Genomic DNA, 27,596 nt, shown 5'->3' on the forward strand with positions numbered 1-27,596 from the left:
GTACCTCAGGATCAAGTACATCGACCGTGATCGCTTCGGACTCCTGGCGTCAATACAAGTTGGGGGGCATCACAAAAGGAGGGTACTGAAGGATAAGAGCTGTGTTTCAGACTTCGTGTTGTGTTGTCCTGAGTTTGTAAACATGTGTCGCCTCATGCCTTACCACCCTGCGGGCACGACGCCGCATGCGCGCAAAGCTTTCGCCATCGAAGGCGCCTTGTCAAATTTGGGAGCTCGTAGACTTTCGCCTTTTCTAAGCACTCCCGAATCCCCACTCAAGCTCACCAGCCCCCCCCCCCCCCCCCCTCTCCTAATGATGGCCTTTAAGCGCCGCGGTAGTACCGCATGCCTGTTTTGTCCGCGGGCCAGAAGCACCATGCATCTTCTGGGCTTCTTGCTTCCACACGGGGGAAGCAGACAAATGCTCACCGACGTCGTCTTGTTGAAATCTATTCATTTCGCTGTCTCCTCTTTGCTCGCTCTAAACTGGTTGTCAATCAGGCTCATGAGTCCTGCCTGTCATTTTCTTCTGGTTTTGACTTTTCAAGCAAGCCTCTCCGTCGCCCCGGTGCTTTTTGTGCTTGGAGGAGGTGAGGAGGGCGGTAGGTCAGCATGCATAAAGAGTCATTTCATTTATTTCGGCTCAGGAGAGACGGAGGTACAGCAGATAGGCCGAAGGCCCATACCAGATAACCTGCAAACACACAAACTAAAAAAAAAAAAAGAGGGAGGGGGAGGGGGGGCTCGGCAGCTCGGTCCTGAGGACAGGAGGGGCTCAAGCCCACCCTGCCCCCCCGCTTCCGGAGCCCCCGCAGTGCAGCGCGAGCTTTCGCTCCATGTGCACCGAGCTGATGTGTGCTAGCTCACTTGGCCACCGATCCGCTTCCCCATTTACTGACCGCCAGATAAATCAAGACGCTGTTCAAACAGTTCTAAATTTTCGTTTGAAAAATAATTCTTTACTTAACCCCAATAAGACCAAGGCTCATTCCTATACCCGTCAGACAAGCTGCGTTGAATACCCGTATACCAAATGTTAGGTTCAACTATTGCAAGGTCAGATACTATTCTTGACCTGGTAGTGCTGTTTGATTCCTGCCTCTCGTTTACTGAGCACGTTTCGAAGATTGTGAATGACTTATCTGGTACTAAACCTTATTTCCTGAATGATGCGGAATTTTCGTACTCACGCTAGCATGATTCATCTATTTCATGCTGTTGCTTTGTCGAAACCGGAGTTTCGCTCAGTCGTATGGAACACCATTGAATGACCCAATCAAGTATTTCAGAAAAAGTCCAGCATCGACTCGTGCATATTGTTCATGGGTTGGGAGGTGCATCTATTTTGGTTATGAATACCTACTTAATCTCCTGGATCTTGTACCCTTCCATGAAAAAAAAGATTAATGCGAGACTTTGTATTTTTGTATAACATATAGTGAACGCTACGCTTGATGCACCCCTGCTTTTATTTATTTATTTCAAAATACTGCGACCTCAATGAGGTCATCGCAGGAGTGGAAAGAAAACATACATAAACATTCAGAAAGGCCAACGATTAAAGATGTACACACCCTACGAAACAAAACTTAGAAAACCGTGAAAAATGCGTACAAAAACAATCACATATACTTATATAGCACACTCCAGGCACCGTACCAGAACACCTACTGTATTTCTAAAACAAACCTTTAAAAAATGGAGATAACGAACTGATCCATTTATGTTATTCCAGTTTTCTATCGTTCGAAGAAAAAAAGAATATTTAAAACAGTTAAGGTGGGCTCTGTACGGTACGAGATTTAAAGGATGGAAGCTTTGAGTGCGTGATTCAGTAACAGAACCAACATATTTTTCATGAATAAGTGCACAGTTATTATTCACAATTTTGTGTAGGAGCTTAAGCCGTTCTACAGCGCGTCTAGAATCAAGAGGCGTAAGTCCTATATAAGTCATGGTAGATCTAGGAGAAAAATTGCGGTCATATCACAAATAAATATAACTGCCTTTGATAGTATTGCATCAATCTGCTTAATATCACCCTTTAGGTACGTATCCCACACCACACAACCATACTCTAAGATAGGTCTAATCAAGGTCTTATACGCCGTTATTTTAACTTTCCTAGTTGAAGATTTTAAGGTTCTTTTGACATATCCTAGCCTTTGCAGAGCATGAGAACAAATAGAACCGATGTGCTTATCCCATTTGAGACTAGGCGTGAAAAAACCACCCAAATACTTGTATTCATGAACTTGACGCAGAATTATATTACCAGTACCATACCTAAAAACAGATGGTTTCTTTTTATTAGTAAATGACATAACGACAGATTTCTCAAAATTAATTTCCATCTTCCACTTTTTACTCCAATTGAAAAACTGTTCAAAAGAGTCATTTAGCAAGGCATGGTCATCTACGGAGTTGATTTCGTTGTACAAAACGTAATCATCTGCTAGAGGCAAATTTTAACTGGAAGACCATTTGCGACGTCGTTAATGTGAAGTAAAAACAAAAGAGGTCCTAAAACCGATCCCTGTGGGACACCGGAACTAACATTGCTAGAATGAACATCCCTATATGAGACAAACTGTGATCTATTTCTTAGATAATCTTCGATCCAATTAACTAATGAGGTATTATTTAATATCGCTTGTAGTTTCTGAAGAAGCTTTCGGGTTCGGTTTGTCCATTTTGGAGCTAAAACATGCGGCGGAAGGGGCTTCAGGGCCGCCGACCCCCATCTCCCAAGCGGACACGCTGCGAAATACCACTGAAAAAAGGATGCGCCCAGGTCTGGATGCGATACCTGAAGTCGCCAATGAGACATGGTTGTATAAAAACAATATTTATTGTGCCGCGTAACCTTGTAAACCAAAATTTTATGAAAACATCATGCTCCTGTCATTCTGTACTAATCTCCAATAAAAATTTCTACAAAAGGGGCTTTTTCTGTTTGACTTTTTGCTAAAACAGGCTTTCTAAATGCTCCTAATGACCACAGTAAAAAAAAAAAAAAAAAAAAAAATTGAGCCGCCATTTTGGTGTTTTGAGCCTGGGAGTTTCGGTACTCTGGGAACATTCAGTGACTCCAGGCCACACCACGCAACATTCGCCCTCCATCTGAGGTGCAGGAACAGCAAGCGCACTGCACTGGGCAGACTAAACAGAGATGCGTAACGGCACGAGAACAGCGAAGGGTGCAGAACCCCAAATATCACTCATGAGCGGCAGCGCATTAGCGCAAGGGGCGTCAAGACCCCCTTGTTTGCGAGGGCGAGGCAAAGAGAAAGCGTCGACAGCGGGCCGCAGACGACAAGCTGCGGGAGCACAAGGCGGATGCAAAGTGTCGGAGGCGGCGGGCCCTACATGTTGTTCCTTCTGCTGCGGCAACCACCGAATTATAGAAGCGCGTTTCAGTGTTATTTTTTCGCCAAAAGCACATAGCGTGGAAGCATTCTGCAAACGTAAAAGGAAATACCCTAAAGCACATCAGCTAAAAGTATGTCTTCTAAAGCACACCTTTCGACAACGCGACAGCTGCCACTGTGGCCGCAGCACACTGTGTAGTCATATTAAATTTTTAATTTTTTTCAGGGTCTATTGTCCCTAAAGAAAAGGAGGCGAACGCCAATGGAATGGACCCTGTTCTCATACTGTCGTAAGTATTTATCATTTCACAGAAGGGGCCGAACAATGCTCTTTTCAACTTCAACCGAAAAAGGTGTAGGGATGTGAAATGTAAACATCTAGCAAGTGCTTCGCAGTCTACCAAAGCTGAGGCAGATGTTGCTGAATGCAGGTGCATGCTTCATCGCATTGCAAGACTTGCTTTGTCAGATTAGCACTTCGCTGGCGTTATTAAGTCCGTCGGAGTATGATGCAGCTAATGTGCATTGGAAGTGCTTTACAAACTATCCCCTAGGAAATGTGTGCAGTGTCTGTGATAGACTGGGGATTGAGTGATTTACTTTGTGTGCAAAATGATTGGAAAGTGTTGCTCTAGCAAATTCAGCCAACTGATAACGTAAGCGTCACTGAAGGAGAACAGCCAAATTTACGGTTAGATCGAGGCAGTTTCATATTTTATTTGTTTGACACCGTTATCTTGTTTAGGTAAGGCCAGGTGAACTAGATTAAACGTACACACAAAGAAAAGACCATACAGAAGAGGAGGAAACAGAATAGTTAGTTAATCCAGCGGTGTGTATGGTCTTTCCTCTGTGTATGTTTATTCTAGTTCAGCTGGCCTTACCTGAAGTATGAACCAACTAGCTCAGCTTAAGACTGTTAGTTTATCTTGTTTTGCTTGTTGGTCTCTTTGATTTGTTAGTTTTTTCTCTTCTAAAATTGTAGAAGTGAAATGAATCTGTGATCAAACTTTGTCTCAAAGTAACAGTACATTTTTTTTCGGTCCAAGGTGACAAGGGTATTGACGATTTTCATTGTATGCTTTTTAACATACAACTTTCATGGCTTCATCTTTAGGCTGCCAGGCGCTGAGAACATCTGATTCACTCTAGAAGGGTTTGCGAACCTGCCACCACAGCTTTTTGTTCTATCTGCTAAGTGTCATTGATTTCGCTGGTGATAGCCTATCTGTAGTCATTTCTTGTTGCCATTAGGAGTTCCCATTTCTGGTTACGTTAATGTAAATCCATTTTTTAATGCAAAAGTCTTAGCTGTCGCATGGAGCGAAGCCGGCGTTATTTGTAGATGTCTGTTGCAGCCAGAAACGACACCTAAATCCCCATTGGTTGCGACACGTCATGTGGCTCCATTATAATGGCATCATCATTGGTAAAGCACGATCTAAACCAACGCATTTTTGTGTGCGCGAAAGTCATGTGCTTCCCGGAAATTGCTTAATTCTTGACGTTTTTGCTGTTTCTTGTGCGCTTTCAGAGTCACAAGCGTGCGCGTTGGTTAGGACGGTGCACTTTCGGGCGAGCGGAGAGCATATGCATGCGACGGCGAAAAAACGCGGCGCCGGAACTGGTGCCCTTCACCGATTGGGCGGGAGAGGAGCGCCCTACTACGTCACAGCGCGTTTTTGTTCGCGTTCAGAAAAAGTTGGAATCCTCCAACTTTCTTATGCGCGCCCAGAAGGCGCAAGGAATCAGTGCGACATCACGAAATACGCAATTTCCGGGAAGTGCACGACTTACGCGCGCAGAAAAACGCGCTGGTTTGGACCGCGCTTAAGGAAGGAGCCAGCCGAACTGCTGGCGGCGCGGCGGGAGGGGGAATCTGCAGGTATGTGCTGGCCTGACGTTAGCCCTACTGTTCGGCATATCCTTACGCTTTGATATCTAATAGGCCCGCTGCTCTCGGGCAGGGAGCGCGAGCGTGTCCGGAACACGCGACCGTGTTATGCTGGCAGCACTATCCAGGTGGCGCTGTAACGTTCAATTTTGCACGTGCCACGTTCGAATGCAAGCATCTGTCAGCATCCATAGATGCGCGATAGCAAATTGTCTTAAAAAAAAGAAAAACTAAAATAAAAATTAATTATGCAGCTCGCGGCCTCGGCGTCCCAATGAGCTTTATTATTTTATTGCGTTCTTTCATAGCTTCCGTGAGCCCGTATGTTTCACTTTAAGTGATAGCAAAGCTGAAGCTACTTACAAAAACATGTTCCCCCGAGCGATGCTTGCACTGCACGAGCGCGCATGCTTGGCAGGGACACTGCAAGCTTGGAGCTTGCACTTGTAGCCTCTGCTACGCTGGCCCTTACAATGGAACGGTGTATAAAAAACTGTAGTGGGGAAGCATGATGACGCACGTCTGGAACGCGAGCCAGATATTTTATTTTGCTCGCCTGGAGCACTGCTCAAAACTTGAGAGCCACGGGCCTATGTTGTTAACCGGTACGTGCAGCTGTTTGACGTGAGGGGGTGAAACGGGTATACTGGGTGTATCAAGGAGTGGCCAGGCTCTTTAAATCGACTGCGAAATTCGGTTTCTTAACGTATCGTGCTACGACTTTGTGCAGCGTTTCCCACAGATGGTGCATTTTGTTTCATAAAATTTGCGAAGAGCAAACTTAACTGAGGAAAAAGTAAAGAAAGAAAAAGGCTTAGCTCCTATGGAAATGCGGTGAAGCCAAAGGTCTTCAAACAGTTCGGCGCCGTTTCGCACGCGAGTCAAGAGATGGCGCAAGCGGCCGTGATGCCAACTGCGCCAACGAACGAGCATATGGCGCCGAGAGCCGACGTCTTTAGCGGACAATATTTTCGACTCAAAAGCGGAGCGCGTTCTGCAGGCGGCGACAGTCGCAGAAACAATAACAGGTACAGTAACTACAAATAACTGCAAAGCAGACGACATCGGTAGCCCGAAAAAAACAGTCAAAATATCCCGACAAACCATTTTTTTAATCGATTATGGGTCCATTCAATATGTTTCATCAGTAAGGATGATAAATAATGCATTGGCAACTGATATCAGAAAAGCTTGCGCCGCTTTCGAGTCGTAAATATTGTCTGCTAAAGACGTCGGCTCTCGGCGCCGTATGCTCGTTCGTTGGAACAGTTGGCATCGTGGCCGCTTGTGCCATCTCTTGTGTTCCGTGCGAAACGGCGCAGTATTCTTTGAAGACTTTTGGCTTCGCCGCATTTCCATAAGAGCTAAGCCTTTTTCTTTCTTAACTTTTTCCTCAGGTAAGTTCGCTCTTTGCAAATTTTACGAAAAAAATGCACCATCTGTGGGCAACGCTGCACAAAGTCATAGCGCGATAGGTTAAGAAACCGAATTTTGCGGTCGATTTAAAGAGCCTGGCCACTCCTTGATACACCCAGTACACTGGCCTGACGTTAGGCCTAAAGTTAGGCCTAATGTTTCACCTTGAGGTCTGATGTCATCAACCGGTACTTGCAGCTAGGGCCTTGATGATGATGAGATGACATATGATTCCAGCACGTGCCGCACTGATCTTCACACTCCTGGTCCTGCACTGATGTTTGCACTCCCGCCACGGCCTCATTCAGCGGTGCAGCAGTCACCAGCGAGCTAGAGCAGCGAGCCAGGGCGCTCTCTGTGGCGCACCGCCGCACTCCCTGCCGGCGTTGAGGCCGCTTCTGCTTTTCTCGGCGCCGAGGAACATGGCGGCGCCTGAAGCATCTATATTGTTAGCAGCTGCAACCTCGGCAGTAGTGAAATGTGGACGTCCACGCCAGTACACCGCTGACGAATTAAGGGAGCGGAAAAACGCAGCAAAACGAGCGAAAAGGCGGGCAGCGAAATCCACCATTGTTGTCAAGTCTTCCAACAGACGATGCATGTCTCCAAATACACGGCGGGTGAGGCGAGCGGCGGCACAACGCGCTAGAAGACAGAACCAGGCCATTCGAAAGCAGGAGGCCGAAGCGGATCGTGAGTCAAAGCGTCTCAAGCGGCAAGAAGCATCTATATCGTTGGTGGCAGCAACATCGGCACTAGCAAAATGTGAGCAAAACACGAAAACATTACTAGCAGCGCAAAACTTGAATCAGCTCTGAGCAATGCTCAATTGGAAATTAATGCTTTCAATCACAAATCGTAAGAATAGGTGTCCTTGGAATTTTTTTTTTCTTTTGAAATTCAGATGTAAACACTCCTGAAAGAACTAACAAAATAACTATTTCATGGGCTGTCTGACAGGCTAACTATGTGTTGGTCCGAATAATAGCTTGGTGACAATTTCCTTAAACTTTTTTTCATGCGTCACACATTATATTTTTTATGTTTTGTCTCAGATGTGCAGGGCGATTCTGACACACAAGAAAGCGAATCCATACTGCCGGACGATGGACCGGGTGAGTTTGCGCACTTGTCTATGACCCACGTGGCAAATAGTTTTAATGGATTGGCATTATTAGTTGTTAGAAGTTCTCTCACTTGAACACTAGCAGGTTTTGCCATCTTGTCTGCATGCAGAGCTTCAGGCTTCTGAAAATACCTGTAAATGCATTAGCACATTTGTATGAGAGGGATCATTTCTTTGATAGTTGCGGCAAAGCATTTCTACGCTTTGAAGTGGGCATAAATAGCATTTTAATTTTCAGCACATCACTTTGTGGTAATTAAAGTCTCCTGCCATCTCTTTTTGCAGGATGGGGCAGTTCCAGTGGCAACAGTCTGACGCATGCTGCTACTATCAAGACAGGTTTGTTGCTGCTTGAGTAGTTTCGCGTTGGGTAACGGCTCATTTCGGGTTAAAACGTGGCATGTAATGGGCTGGCAACATTTGAGGGTTGTATGACCAAACAGGTCGCCTGAATTGGACGGGAACCAAATATGACAACCTGTTGCGCCCTTATCTAAGCCACTGTTCATTGCTCCGGAGAAAAGCAGTAGAAAAAAATCTTTCCAAGCTAATGCTCATCCTTTGAAAAAAAAAAAAAGCAATCTGATGCATTGGCCAGTTAGATTTCTGCCCTTGCAGAGATCTTTCTTCTTTACACTTGAATTCTTACAATTAAGCAACATAATAAGTTATCTGTACATACATTAATTCACGTTTGGGACCAAAAAAATTGCAACTCACTGTTTCTGGTAGTGCACGCACAGAAAACCGCTACATAAAGTATGCTGTGAAGATATTTTCTATCTAAAATTTTCACAAACCTCGCAAATGTGTGAAAAGGCCCACACAAAAAAAGCCATGTACATTATCAGCCGCAGATTTTTCTAGTTTTTCTACTGTACCTTTCAGCATAACCCAAAATGTCCCTCGGCACTAAGACATGTCCATGGCTTCTCTGTTATGGCTGTTTAAGGGGGAACACTGCTCCTAGGGTTTTTTTTTTTTTTTTTTTTTTTTATATATAAAACTTGTGATAGAATACAAATTAAATTTGCACAACTTGTCTGCCTTTACAATCTGACTACAAGTATGTCCTTAACTCTTTCCTGACCGCGAGAAAGGCAGCAGTTTTCAAAGGTTCTGTGCAACTGCTTATATTTTCCTAATTTGCATATGTAGAAATATAACGCATCAAAATGTGGCCATTTAGTTGTTTGTGAAAAGAAACAGAGTTTGGTATAATGTAAAAAAAAGATGTTAAAATGTAATTTTTTAAAAATACACTAATCGTGAGGAATGAGTATAAACATCGAATCTTCAACAGTTGTGTCAAATTAAACGACACGACAAAAAACTTTTGAATATACAAAATGGGCCCCACATGCACTGCTATTATTTCTCAAAGTTACTGTATTCTAACCGACATCTATTTTTGATTCGTCGGAGATTAGCCTTCATAAAATGTGTGCTTTTCAATGAAGGAATGCTTATATTGGTGAAACACAGATGGTACACCTCACATCCCCAGCAGAATGCTTTCTTTGTGTTCTACCTTGGTTTTGTCATAGCCTTGACTGGAGTTCCTTCATATTTAGGATTTTTGTCCACCTTGTTGGGAACATAAAACGTGCGCGCCGGAAATTATAGTGATGCTTAGCCACAAACGTCTGTTAAGGGATTTCTATAACCTCATTTAAAGTGCAGCCAGAGCTCTTGACATCAAAAGATATGCCACAATGCAGTTGAATTATGTAAATAATGCCATCTTTGTTACGAAGACTGATGCAAGCAGTTATCCATGTTAGACAAGTGCAACCACCGTTCTCAGGACTATTTTTGAGAACACACCAGCCTGTGATCAAGCTGAAAGCTGCGTTGAAACCGAAACCACACTTCTTCGGCTATCCACATGATTGTGGAACATAGTTCTCCACACTACATTTAATGTTTTGGGTGCACTTGAAAACCATCCATCACCGGGGATCGATGACCTATTGGCATGATCAGGAAAGAGTTAATATTGGAAGTTTCATTTGCAGAGATAATAGAAAAGAATTAAGACAGATTAATATACTGAAATCAGAAAATAAACATAGCTCTGCAAACTGAAAGGTGAGTGGATTTCAGTAAGACATAAATGGAAGCTCTAGGAGAAGTTGTGTTATTATGACACTTTTGAATTGTTCAGTTTCAAAATTATTTATTGCAGGAAATACTATAAAGAATGTCTAAAAACACTTAATGTTACGTTTAACATATTTATACCCCTTATTGGATACCTCAGACATGCACCTGTCGGAGAAAGAGAACAGCTGGGACAATTGGATGTGTGCAAGTGGAGATGTGGCTTTCATAAAAGAGCAGTGTGTCAATAATACCAGTTCATTCTGAAATAATATAAAAAAAGCAAGCACAGACTGATTTTACAATGTTTTCAATTCAATATTTTTGGATAAGGGTGTTTCACAAAAATACTTCAGGACAAGATGATAAGTGCTATTTAGCCCCCTTCCTCCACATCTTGGCACAAGCCAAACATCTCAAGCCAGGCCACCTTTTAGTATCCCATAGTATACCCATAGTGTTGTTTTCAGTGTGTTTTAGCATAAGCTAAAATTTCACTATACCCTCAGGGCAATCAAATTTGGTGTGACACGTTGCGCCATCTAGCACAAAATATTTGCAACACTGGGAAGGCCCTTTCGCCAGCCTGCTTGCTCGTGGGGCTGTTCACGCATCAATTTCAAGGTGTTGATTCATACGTTTTTGGTCTTTCATTTTTAACATTTCTTTTGGATGTCTCAGAAGAGCAAATGTCGAAGATGTAGGCACTGTTGTGCACCGGACTGTTGCAACCACGGAAGCTTAGCAGGCGTGAAGCTCCGCAGGTTCCCGTCGAGGCCGTGGAAAATACGATGCCGTCAGAGATGAATAAATGTTGTAAAACGTGTAAAATAAGCATTCCAATCACATTTCCTGACTTGAGATGGATTTCTAAGTGCGCTGTTTGACTCGATATTCGGAATTAATGCGCTCAAAGCCCGGCGTTGTCTTTGGATTCAATGACTCTAGAGTCAGATCAGTCCCTTGACACTCTCACTGCTTCGTGGACACATCTTGATCAAACGACGTTTTGTGGACATTTGAACGTAGTTACCGAAAACCGAAGTGAGTGTTTTCTTTGCTTCGCCGATTACAGAACGGACTGTCATTTGTGCCTTTAGCATGATTGCATAGCTGCTCAAAATGGTTGCTCTATTTCGACCCGTGTCTGTACGGTTCTAACTTTGTTCCCGCTGTGAGAAAACAGTCTACTCAAGAAATAATAATTAAAAAAAAGTACTTGCACTACGAGAAAAAGTTATCCATGCAGCGTTTATTTGTGTTCTATGTAAAAGTGAACTGCATATTCAGTCGACGAGAATGAGCATCAGCCCGTGACTAGCAACTGCGTGTGACACCGTCCAAACTACAGCCAGCTTGCACGAAGAACACATTCTTCGGACACCATAATCGTCTTCAACACGGCGACGAGGGGACTGGAAACAAGCTGATCATCAAAATGAGGTCGGCTATTCATGCAGGAAGAGTTCACTTGGAAAGAAAGGCTCAAGGTACACCTAAGCACTTCTTATGAGTTGTGAATGCGAAAGCACACACGCCGCTCTCCACTCCCTTCTTTCGTCTGCGGCGTACGGCGCGCTGACATTGGGCGTGGAACGGTGAAGCCGCTTCCTCGCGGGCACGCAGCGCCATCGGGTGAGCGATCATTCAAACTGACGCATAGGGGCCAATGGGAGCCTCGTCGACGCGCGCCAGCCAATGGGACTGAAGCCGAAAGTTCATCAGCTTTACTTCGCTATCTTGGGATCGGGGAAACTAGGTGCCGTATCTAGGCTTTTCGAGTGGCTTCATAGCTGGGAGCTAACCACACTTGAAGAAAGGATTTAAGGTGCCGTTTTCTCGCTTCAAACTGGTGACGTCGGCTCGCTCCATGAGACAGTGCTTTCGCATTAAAAGGGTGGGTGAGAGGGAGGGGTGGGTTGCTTTTAGTTAGGTTGTTCTGCACAGGTTTCTGAAGAGACGCGATGACGGCACATGCCACTCTAAATGTTGGAATCACTTATTTGTGCAGAGCCGCCAGATCCGACAGAAGTCCAGACCGAGGACGTTTCCACGGGAACAGGTATGTAGATAATGCTATTGTTATTGCCATTTAATCTTTTTTTAATGCAGAGTGTGTTTTATTTTTTGATTTCTATAGAGAGTTCTGTAACATTTTAGCGTAACCCTTTGCTGTAATGGCTGGCGGTAACAGCCAGCCGTGACGAAAAACGAACACCGAAGGGCGTTACGCACATGGGTAACCATATAAAGAAACACTTCATTTCCTGGCAGGATTTGAACTCGCCACTTTGCGATTGTGAAAGAAGAACTAAGTGCAGTCGTGCGCTTTGTTGTTGAAACTTTTTATATCCATAAAAATGAAGTGAGCCACCGCTTCGTTTAACTCTCACGGCGTGATAAGCCTAAAGCATAAATACCTTGTCAGACCGTAAATACCCTGTCGGAACATGAATACTCTGTCAGTGCCCTTTTAACTCTCCCATTGAGCGAAGCCGGTGTTTTCTGTAGCAGCGAAAAACGGCACCTAAATTTCCACTGGCTGACCAAAACGACACCTAAATTCCATTGGCTGCGACGCGTCTTGTGGCTTCATAGCAACGGCGTCATTGTTGCTAAGGGGCCAGCCAAACTGCTGGCAACGCAGCAGGATGGGGGAATGTGGGTATGCGCTGGCCTGACGTTAGGCCTAAAGTTATGTTTTGAGGTCTGACGTCATCAACTGGTGCCCGCACTTCGAGCCATGATCATGATGAGACGACACGTCATTTCAGCTTGCGCCGCGCCGAGCTTCGCACTCCTGCCGCTGCTTCACCCAGCGGTGCAGCAGTCATCAGCGAGCCAGGGCGGTCAGCACAGCGCACCGCCGCACTCCCTACCGGCGCTTGGGCCGCTTCTGCCCCTCTCGGCGTCAAGGAACATGGCGGCACCCGAAGCTTCTATATCGTCTGCACCCGCAGCCTTGGCAGTAGCGAAACGGGGCCGTCCACGCCAGTACACAGCAGTCGAACTAAGGGAGCGGAATAACGCAGCAAGACGAGCGAAGAGGCTGGCAGCGAGAGCGAAGAGGCAGGCAGATAAATTAGCTATCGTTCTCAAGTCTTTGAATGCACGGCGGGCAAAACGAGCAGCAGCACAACGCGCTAGGAGACAGAACGAGGCCTTTCGAAAGCGTGAGAAGGAAGCGGCTCGCGAATCGGAGCATCTCGAGCGGCAAGAAGCATCTATATCGTCGGTGGCCGCAACTTCGGCAGTAGTAAAACCTTCCCGTCCACGCAAATACAGCGCAGAAGAACTAAGGGAGCGGAAAAGTGCATTACAACGAGCAAGGAGGCAGGCAGCGAGACTCCCCAAGGTTGTCAAGTCTCCCGATACACGGCGGGCGGAACGAGCAGCGGCGCAACGTGCTAGGAGACAGAAGGCAGAGCGTCTCAAGCTGCAAAAAGCATCTATGTCGTCGGTGGCCACAACCTCTGCAGTAGCAAAACGTGAGCGAAACTTGAAAACATTTTTCACAATGCAAAACTCGAAGGAGCACTCAGTGGCGTTCAGTTGGACAAAAGAGGCCGCATCTTCACTTGGTGAATGATGTTGATTGGGGCGAAGCTCTGGTGGTGCTGATGATACTGAGTTTATTGTTCATAGGTAGTGCTGATGGTGCTGATTTTTTTTTATTGCTCATAGGTAGTGCTGAGTTCCGGGTTGTGTTTCGACTTCATTATTACTGCTTTACGGTCGGTGAAATGCAGAGCCAGTGGTTCTTCTAGCGGATCAGCTTGGATCCGCTAGAAGCCGTGGGAACGCATCTCCACCTCGTCTATTAACATTGAGCCAATGCATGCAAAGTTTAACGCGATTATATATGCACTTGACCGCAGCGCCCTCTCCTGTATAGACGCTACATCCAACGTTAGCATAGTGGTTAAGACGTCTGCCTCGTAAGCAAGCGGTCCTGAGTTTGAACCCCCGTCTGGGCGTACATTGTTTTTTTTTAAAGTGGGTCGGTCCCAGAGGCAGTGCAATCGATGTGAGCACGGATGCCGGACGGATGGATAGGGCTAGACCGTAAGGAGCTTTGCCCCTAATAATGTTTTCGCATTCACAACTCACAACAAGTGCTTAGGTGCACGTCCTCGAAATTGTTTTTTCATAACTTTTGAAATTTAGATACAAGCACTTATGAAAAGAGCTAACAGAATAACTATTTCAGGGGCTGTCTGACAGGCCGATTATGTGCTGGTCTTAATAATAGCTTGGTAACAATTTCCTTAGATTTTTTTCATGTGCTGTATATATATATATATATACAGGGTGTTTTTTTTTTAAGCTTAACAGATTTGTTTAAAAAAAGCCTTGAAAGTTACACTTATGCCGCTTGTGGAGATAAGTTATACGGCCAGGGGAACATATTATAAAGGGCTAATCGTAACGATCAGTCGCTTAATTAATTAAAATTCATTAATTAACTTTTAATTAATGAAAATAAACATATGGTTCCAATTAGAAACTTGCTCAGTGTCATCGAAAACCACTAAATCAGTCATTTTCAGAAAGACTTTTGGCTCGTGAGAAGCGTAGTATTGCACTAAAGTTCCCACTCGTGGAGCAGGTACAAGGCTGGGGCTAGATAAGAGACGGAAAAATCGCGTTATTGCAACAGCTAGCTTTGTACCTGCTCCACAAGTGGTAACTTTAGTGCACTACTAACGCTTCTCACGCGCTCAAAGTCTTTCTGGAAATGACTGATTACGTGGTTTTCGATGACACTGAACAAGTTTCTAATTGGAACTATATGTCTATTTTCATTTATTTAAAAAGTTAATTAACGAATTTTAAATAATTAGTCCACTGGTCGTTACGATTAGCCCCTATAATATGTCCCCCTGGCCGTATAACTCGCCTCCTTAAGCGGCATAAGTGCAACTTTCACTGCTTTTTTTAACACCCGGCATATATATATTTATATATATATATTTTTTTTTTTTTCTTTTCTTTAGATGTGCAGGGCGATTCTGACATTCAAGAAAGCGGATCTACACTGCCGGACGATGGACCAGGTGAGTTTGCACTCTTGTTTTTGACCGACGTGGATGGATGGATAATACATTTATTAGATATCTGCCTTCTGGCTGGAGGGCCTCAAGGTAGGCAGGGGGATAAGGGGGGGGGAGTGATGGGTGATAATGATTAGATGAATCTACCGACCCCTGAGGATCGGAGGAAGTTGATAAGTGATGCATAAATGAAAGTGATGCATAAATGAGTTTCTGTTCCGCATTCTCAGTAGTGTTCGGATGAGTCCACTCCAAAAAGGAGCGGGGGCGTAAGGTTTTTTGGGAGGTCGTGGATGGCGGCCTCCCGCGTTTGCGCATATCCAGCACACTCCCACACAAGATAGGAGCAGGTGGCCGAGACGCTGCACTGTTGGCAGTTTGGATCGGGGCCGAAGTCTTGTGGATTCGCTGGGTGGTGTAACCTTGCCAGGCTAACTGGCGTCATCATAGTTCTTGTTTGTAGCTGGTTTAGTGCCATCCGCTCCCACCGTGGAAAGCCGCGCGGGTTCAGATGAGGGTTGGGCGGTAGAAGTGCAGTGAGGCTCGCCTTGCGTGTGGTTTTCTCTGCACGCCTCATCTCTGAAAGTTTGAAGTCGTCCTGGGGCCCCTCCCGTTGAACAGACGAGGGAACCGGGCCTTGTGAGAGCGATCTTGCTTCTAGCGCTGCCCTCACGGCCCCTTTTGCCTGCTCGTTCCCCGGGATGCCTTCGTGGCCTGGAGCCACGTAACGCTGATGGCTTGATGCGCCCTCGCCTGGCGCACCAGGGTTCGAATCTCTGCAATAGTGGGGTTGCACGTGTCAATCCGGCGGAATTCTCGGAGCGCCTCTTGAGAATCCGTGTAAATTCGCATATCCGTGACGTCGGTTCTCTTTTGATTGACCCACGTGGCCAATAGTTTTAATGGAGCTGGCATTATTAGTTGTTAGAAGTTCTGTGACTTGAGTACTAGAAGATTTTGTCAACTTGTCTTCATGCAGAGCTTCAGGCTTATGAAAATACCTGTGAATGCATTAGTGCATAATTTCTTTGATAATTGCAGCAGAGCACTTTTATGCTGTGAATTGGGCATTAATAGCACCTTAATTTTCAGCAAATCACAATTAAAGCCTCCTGCCATCTCTTTTTGCAGGGTGGGGCAGTTCCAGTGACAACAGTCTGATGCGAGCTGTTACTATCAAAACAGGTTTGTTGCTGCATGAGTAATTTTCGCTTTAGGTAGCAGCTCATTTCAGGTTAAAACATGGCATGTAAAGGGTTGGCAACATTTGAGGGTTGTATGACCAAACACCTGGCCTAAATGGGACAGGAACCAAATAAGACAACCTGTTGCGCCCTCATCTAAGCCACTGTTCATTGCTCCGGAGAAAAGCAGTAGAAAAGTATCTTTCCCAGCTACTCATCCTACAAAAAAAAAAAATAAAGCAATCCAATGCATTGACATGTTAGATATCTGGATTTGCACAGATCTTTCTTCTTTACACTTGAATTCTTACAATTCAGCAACATTATAAGTTATATCTTCATTAATTTACGTTGGGACAAAAAATCGGGAGTAGCGAATTGCGATTCTGTGCATGTCGCTTCAAGAAGTAGCGACACGCACAAAAAACCGCTACATAAAGTATGCCGTGAAAACAATTTTGGATCTAGAATTTTCACAAAGGTCGCATAATGTAGGAAAAGGCCCACACAAAAAAGCTATGTTTAACTGACGTTAGCAGCAGCAGGTCACTTCTGGTTTTTCTAGCTTTTCTTCTGTACCCTTCAGCATAACCTAAAATGTCCCTCGGCACTAAGACATGGCCATGGCTTCTCTGTTATGGCTGTTTAAGAGGGAACACTGCTTCTGGAGCTTTTTAATATAACTTGCAATCGAATACAAATTAAATTTGCACAACTTATCTGCCTTTACGATTTGACTACAAATATGTCCTTAACTCTTTTCTGACCGCGGGATAAGAAGGATCCGTGCAACCGCTTATGTTTTCCTATCTAATTGGCGTATGTAGAAATATAACACATCAAAATGTAGCCATTTAGTTGTTTTTTTTCAAAAGAAATAGAGTTTGGTACAATTTGGTCGAAAGATTTTAAAATATATTTTTTTTTAATACAAAAAACATGCAAAACTGAAAAATAAAAAAAATACCGTATACGGTATGCAAAATGGGTTTCACACACGGCTTTTACTTTTCAAAGTTAGTGCGCTTTAATTGACGTCTATTTTTAATTCGTCGAAGAGTTAGCCTCCGTAACACGTGTGCTTTTCAACGAAGGAATGCTTATATTGGTGAAACACAGATAGTATGCCTCACATCCTCAGCAGAATGCTTTCTTTGTGTTCTACCTTGGTTTTGTCATAGCCTTGACTGCAGTTCCTTCCTATTCAGCATATTTGTCCACCTTGTTGGGAACATAAAACGTGCACGCCGGCTCAGTACAGCCTTGGAAATTATACTGATGCTTAGCGACAAACGTCTGTTAAGTGATGCCTGTAACGTCATTTAAAGTGTCGCCAGAGCTCTTGACGTCTAAAACATATTCCACAATACACTTGAATTTTGTAAATAATGCCATCTTTGTTACGAAGACTGATGCAAGCAGTTAGCCATGTTAGACAAAGGCAACCATCGTTCTCAAGACAATTTTTGAGCAACACACCAGCTTGTGATCAAGCTCAAACCTACCTTGAAGCCGAAACTACACTTTTTCGGCTATTAGCTCAGTAAACTGAAAGGTATGTGGATTCCAGTAAGTTATAAATGGAAGCTTCAGGAGAAGTTATATTTTGATGACACTTTTGAATTGTTCAGTTTCAAAATTGTTTATTGGAGGAAATATAAAGGATGTCTAAAAACACTTAATGTTATGTTTGACATATTTATACCCCTTGTTGGATACCTCACACATGTACGTATTGGAGAAAGTAGGGTTGTGCAAATAGTGGATATTGAGTTTGAATCGAATTCGAAGTGAATAGTGATTTTGGTCGAATATTTTCGAATCGAATATCGAATACTTGCCGTTCAAAAACCTTGGCCGTTTTTAGAGGGAAGTTTACAGAAATACTTTCAAACTGGACTTCTCACGCTGTCTTTAGTCCATCTTGCCAACCGACTTAGCTGCCGTCATTTTGACAATGTCGATGTCATCCACTCACTTTGTCACTGTAATAATATTCCTTCGAAATATTATAGTTTAAATGTTTTGAAACCGTGTTTGAGTTTTATCGGAAATGAAAATTTCTGAGCAATTATGCACGTTATGAGAAATTTCTAATAGTGTTTATTTTTATCCTAAACTTGTTTTTCTAAATTTATGTCTGGACGTGGTGGTGGTAAGAAAAGAGTGCTGGCAACCAGGCCGCCAAGATTGGCGAAGATGGCGCCGGCGTCTCTGGAGTTCGTTGCTCGGTTTCTTTTGCCCATTATTAAAAAAGTTGATGAAATAAATGCAATGAATATATTTCAAAGTTCCCACCCTAGTATTTATACCATTTTGCCAAACATGTGAGTATATTCTTGATTTTAGATATCGTTTCTTTCTGGTCTTTAGACAGTAAACAAACTTGCCACCGTGAGTTGTGAACACTTTGAAAAGCACGAATATTACAACTGCTCTCGAAGCGAATATCGAATAGATAACTATTCGAAACTACTATTCGAAAATTCGAATATTCGCACAACACTAGGAGAAAGAAAAAGACTAGGACAATTGGATGTGTGCAAGTGGAGATGTGGCTTCCATAAAAGAGCAGTGTGTAAATACCAGTTAATTATGAAATAATAGCAAAAAAGCATGCACAGACCAATTGTACAATGTTTTCAATTCAATATTTCAGGATAAGAGAGACTTGTTTTACAAAAATACTTCAGAACAAGATGATAAGTGCTATCTAGCCCCCTTCCTTCGTATCTTGGCGCAAGCCAAACATCTCAAGCTAGGCCAGCATCCTACAGTGTTGTTTTCACTGTGTTCTAGCATAAGCTAAAATTTCACTATGCTGTGCTTTTACTTGCAGAACCACCAGAATATGCTGAACAGGATGAAGAGCCTAGCAGTTATCTTGTGTCTGTTAAATCAGGTCTGTCATAGAATTGACGCTTTGATATATATATTTTTTTTTTAACATTTTCTTTATTGAGTAGAATCTCAATCCTTTTTTACTTGCAGAGCCAGGATGTTACGAGGAAGTTCGGGAGCCTAACAGCCTAGTTCCAACTTTTACGAAAGGTATGTTGCCGATAGCATTTCTTTTTGGAGCTAGGAACATTTCTGAACATTTTCTCATGAGTTTCTTCATTACTATCTGCTGAATCGCCAGATTACGCGGACGTGACAAAGGTCACCTTCCACCTCAATGCAGGTGTGTACTTTATTAAACTGGCCAATTCGGTGTTCAATCACAAAGAGCATGTTGAATCCGACCACGTTCTTTGCAGAGCCACAGATTTCCGAAGAGACTCTACGACAGCACAACATGGCAGTGGCTGTTAAGATTGGTTTGTTGTCTTCATGGCATTTTATGGTAAGGTGCCAGTCTAAATGTTGGACTCACGTGTGCAGAGCCGCCAGATCCGCCAGAAGTCCACAGCAAGGCAGTTTCCATGGGAACAGGTATGTAGCCAATGCTATTGTTCTTGCCATTTAACTTTTTTTTAATGCAGAGTGTTTTATTATTTGATTTCTATAGAGAGTTCTGTAACATTTTATTATAACTGTTTACTATAACGGCTGGCAGTAACAGGCAGGCGTAACAAAAAATCCCAACACCGAAAGGCGTTACGCCCATAGGTAACATAAAAACACTTCAATTCCTGGCAGGATTTGAACTCACCACTTCGCAATTGTGAAAGAAAAACAACGAAACGCGGTTATGCACTGCGTTGTCGAAACTTTTTATATACATACAAATGAAGCGAGCCACCGTCTCGTTTGACTCACACGGCATGATAGGCCTGAAGCAGAAATACCCTATCGGGGCGTAAACACCCTGTCAGTGTCTCTTTAACTGTCCCAAGGACCGAAGCCGGCATTGTCTGTAGCAGCGAAATATGGCACCTAAATTGCCACTGGCTGACTGAAACGGCATGCACCTAAATTTCCATTGGTTGCGACGTGTCATGTGGCTTCATAGAAGTGGCATCATCGTTGCTAAGGGGCCGGCCAAACTGCTGGCAGCGCTGCGGGATGGGGGACGTGGCTATGCGCTGGCCTGACGTTAGGCCTAACGTTATCCTTTGAGGTCTAACGTCGTCAACTGGTACCCGCAGCTAGGGCCATGATGATGATTAGAGGACACTTGGTTTCAGTATGCACCGTGCCGAGCCTCGCAGTCCCGTCGCTGCCTCACCCAGCGGCGCGGCAGTCACCCGCAAGCCAGGGCGGTCCGCACGGTGTATCGCCGCACTCACTGCCGGCACCGCGGCACCTTCTGCTCCTCTCGGCACCAAGGAACATGGCGACGTCTGAGGCATCTATATCGGCGGTGGCCGCAACCTCGGAAATAGTGAAACGTGGCCGTGGCCGTCCACGCCAGTACACCGCAGACGAACTAAGGGAGCGACTGAATGCAGCAAAACGAGCGAAGAGGAAGGCAGCAAAATCCACCATCGTCGGCAAGTCTCCGAAAACACGGTGCAAGTCTCCGAACACACGGCGGGCGGAACGAGCAGCAGCGCAACGTGCTAGGAGACAGAATGAAGCCATTCGAAAGCGGGAGAGGGAAATGGATCGCAAAGCAAAGCGTCTCAAGCGGCAAAAAGCATATATATCGTCGGTGGCCGCAACCTCAGCACATGTGAAACGTGAGCGAAACTCTAAAACATTACTCGCGATGCAAAACTCAAAGGAGCACTCAGTGGCATTCTATTGGACATTAATGGTTTTGCATTCACAACTCAGAAGATATGCTTAGGTGTCCTCGGAATTTTTTTTCATAACTTTTGAAATTTAGATGCAAAATCTTTTGAAAAGAACTAACAAGGTAACTATTTCTGGGGCTGCCTGACAGGCCGATTATGTGCTGGTTTAAATAATAGCTTGGTGACAATTTCTTTATACTATATTTTTTTCATGCACCATAAATTATATTTTTTTGTCTCAGATGTGCAGGGCCATTCTGTCACCCAGGAAAGTGAATCCATACTACCGAACGATGAACGAGGTGAGTTTGCGCACTTGTCTTTGACCCACGTGGCCGATAGTTTTAATGGATTGGCACTATTAGTTGTTGGAAGCTCTGTGACTTGAACACTAGAAGATTTTGCCAACTTGTCTTCATGCAGCTATAGAGCTTCAGGCTTCTGATAATACCTGTAAATTCATTAGCAGATTAGTATGTGGGATCGTTTCTTTGATAATTGCAGCGAAGCACTTTTATGCTGTGAATTGGGCAGTAATAGCATTTTAATTTTCAGCACATCACTTTGTGGTAATTAAAGCCTCCTGCCATCTCTTTTTGCAGGGTGGGGCAGTTCCTGTGACAGCAGTCTGACGCGAGCTGTTACTATCAAGACAGGTTCGTTGCTGCATGAGTAGTTTTCGCATTAGGTATTGGCTCATTTTGGGTTAAAATGTGGCATGTAAAGGGCTGGCAACATTTGAGGGCTGTAAGACCAAACAGGTGGCCTAAATGGGACGGGTACCAAATAAGGCAACCTGTTGCGAGCTCATCTAAGCCACTATCATTGCTCCGGAGAAAAGCAGTAGAAAGTGATCTTTCCAATTAAGCTACTCATCCTACAATAAAAGAAAAAGCAATCCGATGCATTGATAAGTTAGATTTCTGGACTTGCACAGATCTTTCTTCTTTACACGATTCAGCAACATAAGTTATATCTTTGGAACAAAAAATCGGGAGTCGGTTTCCAGAAGTGCACACACAAAACCGCAACGTAAAGTGTGCTGTGAAAACTATTTTCGATATAAAATTTTCACAAACCACGCATAATGTAGGAGGTGAACCACACAAAAAAGCTACATACTATAACTGACGTTATCAGCAGCAAGTCCCTTCTAGATTTTCTAGTTTCTGCATCTTTCAGCATCACCTAAAGTGTCCCTCTGCACTAAGACATGTCCATGGCTTCTCTGTTATTGCTGTTTAAGGGGGAACACTGCTTCTAGAACTTTTTTCTTTTTATCTAACTTGCAATAGAATACAAATTAAATTTTCACAACTTATCTGCTTTTACAATCTGACTACTAAGGTGTCCTTAATATTGGAAGTTTCATTTGCAAAGATTATGGAAAGGAACCAAGGCAGATTAAAATACTCAAATCAGAAAATAAACATAGCTCAGTAAACTGATAGGAGTGTAGAGCCCAGTAAGGTATAAATGAGCTCTAGGAAATTTTGTTTTTATGACACTTTAGAATTTTTAGTTTCAAAGTTATTTATTGCAGGAAGTATAAAAAGCATCTAAAAAATTGGATATTATGTTTAACATATTTATACCCCTTAATTATATACCCCATGCATGTACCTATCGGAGAAAGAAAAAAAATGCACAATGGGGGGCCTTTTTCAGAGTTTGGCCACGATCGTGGCGCGCTCTCGCGGGATTCGCTCGAAACACTTTTGGGGGCTTCGGGCCCGTTGCTCCATCGTCTGCGCCAGCGTCCGGCGTGTCTCCCGGCCCGCATATTTACGTGTTCCCTTGTTCCACCTTTCGCCATTCAGAACGTGCCTTTCTGTCGTTGCTTCGCGTGCCTATTTTCTTTGAAATGGCTGAGGACGACCCCGGAGGATTAACGAAAGCCACTATCTTTGATACGAACGACCTCGTTCGTCTTTATACCTTCAAAGATAGATAGACCGTCGATGCCGCATCGATTCCTACCATCGGCTCAGAGTCACTCAGTCGTCACTTCGGTGTCGCGTCGTGCAAGCAACTGAAAAAGGGGTCGGCTTTCAAGGCAAAGTGTTATGTACGGAAAGTAATGGTGACCAGTTTCGATCCCGACTCAACCATCCACCTTGTGCGGAGCTTGTGCACTTTGTTTATGAGGCCATACCACTACAAACTGATTTCGCTCTGGTTGATCGCCTAAGTTATTCAAGCTTATTGCATTCCGTCCGGTGTACGGTGCAAGTGCACAGGGCATCGCCGCACCCGGAGCTGTGCAAACAAACTCGATCAGGGTGAATTCCGGGCAGTCTTGATGTCGCGAAGGCTCGCCTGCACTGTCGAAAAGTGAGGAACGGTATGGTAGAATCTCTCTTTGAATTCAGCACGTTTACGAACATCCGACGAAGTGGGTCTTGCCAACGAAAGTTCACAGTCGGTTGCCAACGCGTTCCGTCAGGGTTCTGTCGCCGTAATCCATTTCGCACGCTTTAAATGTTTTGCCAGACTAATATATAATTTTTTTTTTTCACTTTTCACATTGCAAGACGTGGATGTGTATAGCGCACATGAAGTATGGAAAGCCTTATCCACGGTTAATCTTTACTTGAGTACCGGGCACGGCATGATTGCGTTATGCAAACTCGCACGCACACTTAGTTTTTTTAGTTAAAAGCAGAATGTCTTGCCATCGTGTTGAAGACCCGGCCACCTGACACGAGGGATTTGCGTCATAGGCTTCTGAAAGAGGGGCTTTTGAAAGCATGGCAAAAAGGGAGGGGTGTTTGACATTGGGTGGTTTCATACGCCACCCGCTGCTGGAACTTTATAAATTCTTGAATTTGAACCATTTTTGCTGCTATTTGTGCAACTAAACGTCTGTGCAGTGGTGAAGTATGGCGACTGTGAAGCCAAGCCGTAAGAATAGTGAAGGGATTCAAGCCAAACCAGCACTGTCTAAGTGACTTAGAGCACGAGAGAGAGCCTCCAAAAATGGCGCCGTCTCCTTTCCTCCCCTCTCTCAGACTCGGTGCATGCGCCCAACAATCTCTGAAAAAGGTCAGTTGGATGCAAATAATAGCAAGAAAACATGCACAAACCGATTTTACAATGTTTTCAAGTCAATGTTTCAGGGGAAAAGAGACTTATTTCATAAAAATACTTGAGTACATGATCATAAGTGCCTGTAGATCTCCAAAAACTAAATGTCAAAAATATTTTTTTTTATATATTTTGTTTCAAAAAGCAGTGTAAAACATCTAGCCCAGGGGCGGCCAGAGTGACATGGGATTTGAGCCGCAGACAAAAATAAAGAAGTTCAAAAAGCCGCAGGGAAAAAAAGGGGGGAGGGGAGGGAGGGGGCTATTTTGAACAAGAAATAATACGGAAATAACCGTCCTTTCCAAAGGAGTCAAGTGTAATTGTCGACTACAACAAGTAACACCAGGCACCAAAACGTTTCTTCACCCACTAAACAAAAATTATTGCATGGTTCTCCAGCCAGCCACTGCCCCTGATGCCCATCATGCGTTCGAAATTCTTTCTAGAACAATAATGGAACAGGGTCACTGGACACGTCTAGCTGCCAAGGAACATTTTTGTTATATTTTTTTGTCCCAGGGACACAGGAGGGGAAAAAGGTTCAGCTTACCCGGGAGCCACGAGCTGCACTTGAACCCGCAAAGAGCCGCATGTGACTCGTGAGCCGCAGTTTGGCCACCCCTGATCTAGTCCATTTGTATCTTGGTGCAGGCCGTTCATCTCAAACCAGGCCACCTTTTAGCATCCTATAGTGTTGTTTTCATTGTGTTTCAGCATAAGCTAAAATTTCACTATGCTGTGCTTCCACTTGCAGAACCACCAGAATATGTTGAACAGGACAAAGAGCCTAGCAGCCATCTTGTGTCTGTTAAATCAGGTCTGTCATAGAGTTGACACTTCCATATATATATTTTTTTTTACATTATCTTTATTGAAAAAAATACCAATCTTTTTTGTACTTGCAGAGCCAGGATGTTACGAGGAAGTTCGGGAGCCTAACAGCCTAGTTCCAACTTTTACGAAAGGTATGTTGCTGATAACATTTCTTTTTGTAGCTAGGAAGGTGTCTGAACCTTTTCTCATGACTTTTTTCTGTCTGCTGAATCACCAGATTACACGGACATGACAAAGGTCACCTTCCATTTCAATGCAGGTGTGTACTCTGTTAAACTCGAGATTTTGGCGTTCAATTGCCGGCAGCACATTGAATCCGAAATCGTTCTTTGCAGAGCCACAGGTTTCCGAAGAGACTCGACGACGGCACAACACGGCAGTGTTCGTTGAGATTGGTCTGTTGTTTTCGTGGCATTTTATGGGTAGGTGCCACTCTAAATGTTGGAATCACTTACCTGTGCAGAGGCGCCAGATTTGACAGAAGTCCACACCAAGGCAATTTCCAAGGGGTCAGGTATGTAGCCATGCCCATGCTATTGTTCTTGCCGTTTAAATATTTTTTATTTTTTTCACGGAATGTGTTTTATTAGTTGATCTCTATATACAGCCAAACCCGTTTATATCGAACTCGCAAACATAACGTCTACCAGTTCGATATAGCGGGTAATTCGATATAAAAGTTTTAACGAATTTCACTCTCAAAAATTCCCTTCCTGCTGAAATATTACACAGTGAAGTAGTCGTGCATCTTTTGCTGCTTTTTCTTCATTGCATCCGCGATAACGATATTTTTCTACACTATCGACGGACTCCAAAATGCTGAGGCCGCTGCCTTCCATATTCGCGCATTAGCACCTAACTATGCCGAGAGCACGGAGCACGTCCAAGCAGGAGCACTTTCCCCTGCAGAGCATCGTTTTGCTCTGCAAGTGGGCTTTCCCCTAAGGCAGGCGGCTGCGTTGGGGGAAAGCCAGCTAGCAGAGCAAGCTGGCTTTTTTCTTTTTTTTTCTTTCGGGGTGTTGTGTCAAATGCCTGGAAGAAAAAAGAAACAATATTCTCTTTTGCGGACGGAGCAAGGAGAGGGAGCACGAAGCACCCTCTCCCCGCTCCTTCTGCAAAAGATATTTTTTATCTTTTTTTGTCTTCCGTTAAAAAAAAAGCCAGCCTGCTTTGCAAGCTGGCTTTCCCCCAATGCAGCCGCCTGCCTTAGGGGAAAGCCAGCTTGCAGAGCAAAACGGCGGTCTTGGCAGTTCGATATGTCGGTAGCAGCTGCTATTTTTGTTCGATGTAACCATAGTTTTTGCTATATATTATCACTGTAACATTACTGTGCACAAAAATTTTTCAATATAAGGAATAATTTGATGTAAATGGGTTCAATATAGTCTGGTTTGACGAGTTCCGTAAAGTTTTAGTGTAACGCTTTACTGTAACGACTGGCAGTAACAGCCAGGTGTAACAAAGAACACCGAAAAGCGTTATGCCCATAGGTATAGCCATACAAAGACACTTCAGTTACTGGCAGGATTTTAACTTTCCTCCCCACCTTGGGACTGAAAGAAGTGCTTTGCTGACTGAGCTATCCAAGGACGGCGTTCGGAACGTGCAAAAGCGATCTCTGGCGTTGTGACGCGCTTCGTTGTTGAAACATTTTATATACATAAAAATGAAGTGAGCCACAGTCTTGTTTGATTCTCACGGCAAGATAGGCCTAATAAGCACAGATTTTGTGCTTATGGGTCTTTGTCAGCATGATCAAACTGTTTTTTTTTTATTCTGTAACTTTTTTTATTATTTGGGCATGGAGGCTTTTGAGGAGAGCCCATGAATTTGCTTATGCTTTGTGGGCTCTCTGGCAAACCAGGTTCATGGTGGTCTCATCAACAGCTTGTTGCCAGTCTGATATATTCTTTTGTGCATCATTCATGATATTTCGCATGTTTTGTCTCGGATATGCGGGACGACTTTGCTGCTTGACAAAGTGGGGCCATTCCGGCGAAGGCTAGACTAGGGCTGTGTTCCAAATCTTACCCGAATAGATGAGTTACTCTGGCTGCTCCTGTCCTGTGACAAGACAGATAGAGCAACGCTGGACGTGGGTAGGTTTTCGAACCCCAAAGTACAAAACCTTTACCCTAAAGCGAGATGGAGTAAATTTCGGAACACGTCCCAGGTGAACTTGCACATTTATGTCTATCCTGCGTGGCCGACAGTTGGATGGGTTGGCGTTATTGGTTGCAGGAGGCTTCATGCCTTGTGCGCTGCAAGACGTTTTTAGAGCGCAGCTCTTAGGGGCCCGTTCCCGGCTTGAGCGGCGTCGCCGTCACCAAGGTCACGTGGCCCCCAAGGTCATCCCAAGGTCATGTGACCCCTCCCCCAGGGTCACGTGACCCCCAAGGTCACGTGACACCCAAAGTCACGTGACCCCTCTGAAGTCACGTGACCCCCCGAGGTCACGTGACCCCCCCCCTCCTGAGGTCACGTGACCCCCCTCCCGAAGTCACGTGACACCCCCAGGTCACGTGACCACCCCCAGGGTCACGTGACCCCCGCCGAGGTCACGTGACCTCCCCGATGACGTCATCGTCACTGATGACGTCACCGGCATCCGCATCGTCATCGTCATCATCACTGATGACGTCACTGATGACGTCATCAGTGATGATGGCGATGACGATGCGGATGCCGGTGAGGTCCTCAGTGACGTCACTGATGACGTCATCAGTGATGATGACGATGACGATGCGGATGCCGGAGACGTCATCAGTAACGATGACGTCATCGGGGAGGTCACGTGACCTCGGCGGGGGTCACGTGACCCTGGGGGTGGTCACGTGACCTGGGG

At 44.5% G+C, this 27,596-nt stretch overlaps 1 protein-coding gene across 1 annotated transcript in view; it reads left to right on the forward strand.

Annotated features, from left to right (window-relative positions):
- LOC115332154 overlaps positions 1-27,596 on the forward strand; it is a 55,737-nt gene that overhangs the window by 23,306 nt on the left and 4,835 nt on the right. The window contains exons 3-21 of the mRNA XM_042289138.1: positions 7,737-7,796; positions 8,093-8,146; positions 11,922-11,972; positions 12,685-13,398; positions 14,908-14,967; positions 16,096-16,149; positions 18,988-19,050; positions 19,140-19,199; positions 19,291-19,332; positions 19,409-19,468; positions 19,533-19,583; positions 20,279-20,773; positions 21,073-21,132; positions 21,433-21,486; positions 24,672-24,734; positions 24,823-24,882; positions 24,969-25,010; positions 25,087-25,146; positions 25,215-25,265. Of these exons, the coding sequence (XP_042145072.1) occupies positions 7,737-7,796; positions 8,093-8,146; positions 11,922-11,972; positions 12,685-13,398; positions 14,908-14,967; positions 16,096-16,149; positions 18,988-19,050; positions 19,140-19,199; positions 19,291-19,332; positions 19,409-19,468; positions 19,533-19,583; positions 20,279-20,773; positions 21,073-21,132; positions 21,433-21,486; positions 24,672-24,734; positions 24,823-24,882; positions 24,969-25,010; positions 25,087-25,146; positions 25,215-25,265 (2,154 nt within the window). The remainder of the gene's footprint in view (positions 1-7,736; positions 7,797-8,092; positions 8,147-11,921; positions 11,973-12,684; positions 13,399-14,907; positions 14,968-16,095; positions 16,150-18,987; positions 19,051-19,139; positions 19,200-19,290; positions 19,333-19,408; positions 19,469-19,532; positions 19,584-20,278; positions 20,774-21,072; positions 21,133-21,432; positions 21,487-24,671; positions 24,735-24,822; positions 24,883-24,968; positions 25,011-25,086; positions 25,147-25,214; positions 25,266-27,596) is intronic.

Source organism: Ixodes scapularis, unplaced genomic scaffold (assembly GCF_016920785.2).
Source record: "Ixodes scapularis isolate PalLabHiFi unplaced genomic scaffold, ASM1692078v2 PGA_scaffold11__112_contigs__length_91849675, whole genome shotgun sequence".
Classification (NCBI taxonomy): domain Eukaryota; kingdom Metazoa; phylum Arthropoda; class Arachnida; order Ixodida; family Ixodidae; genus Ixodes; species Ixodes scapularis.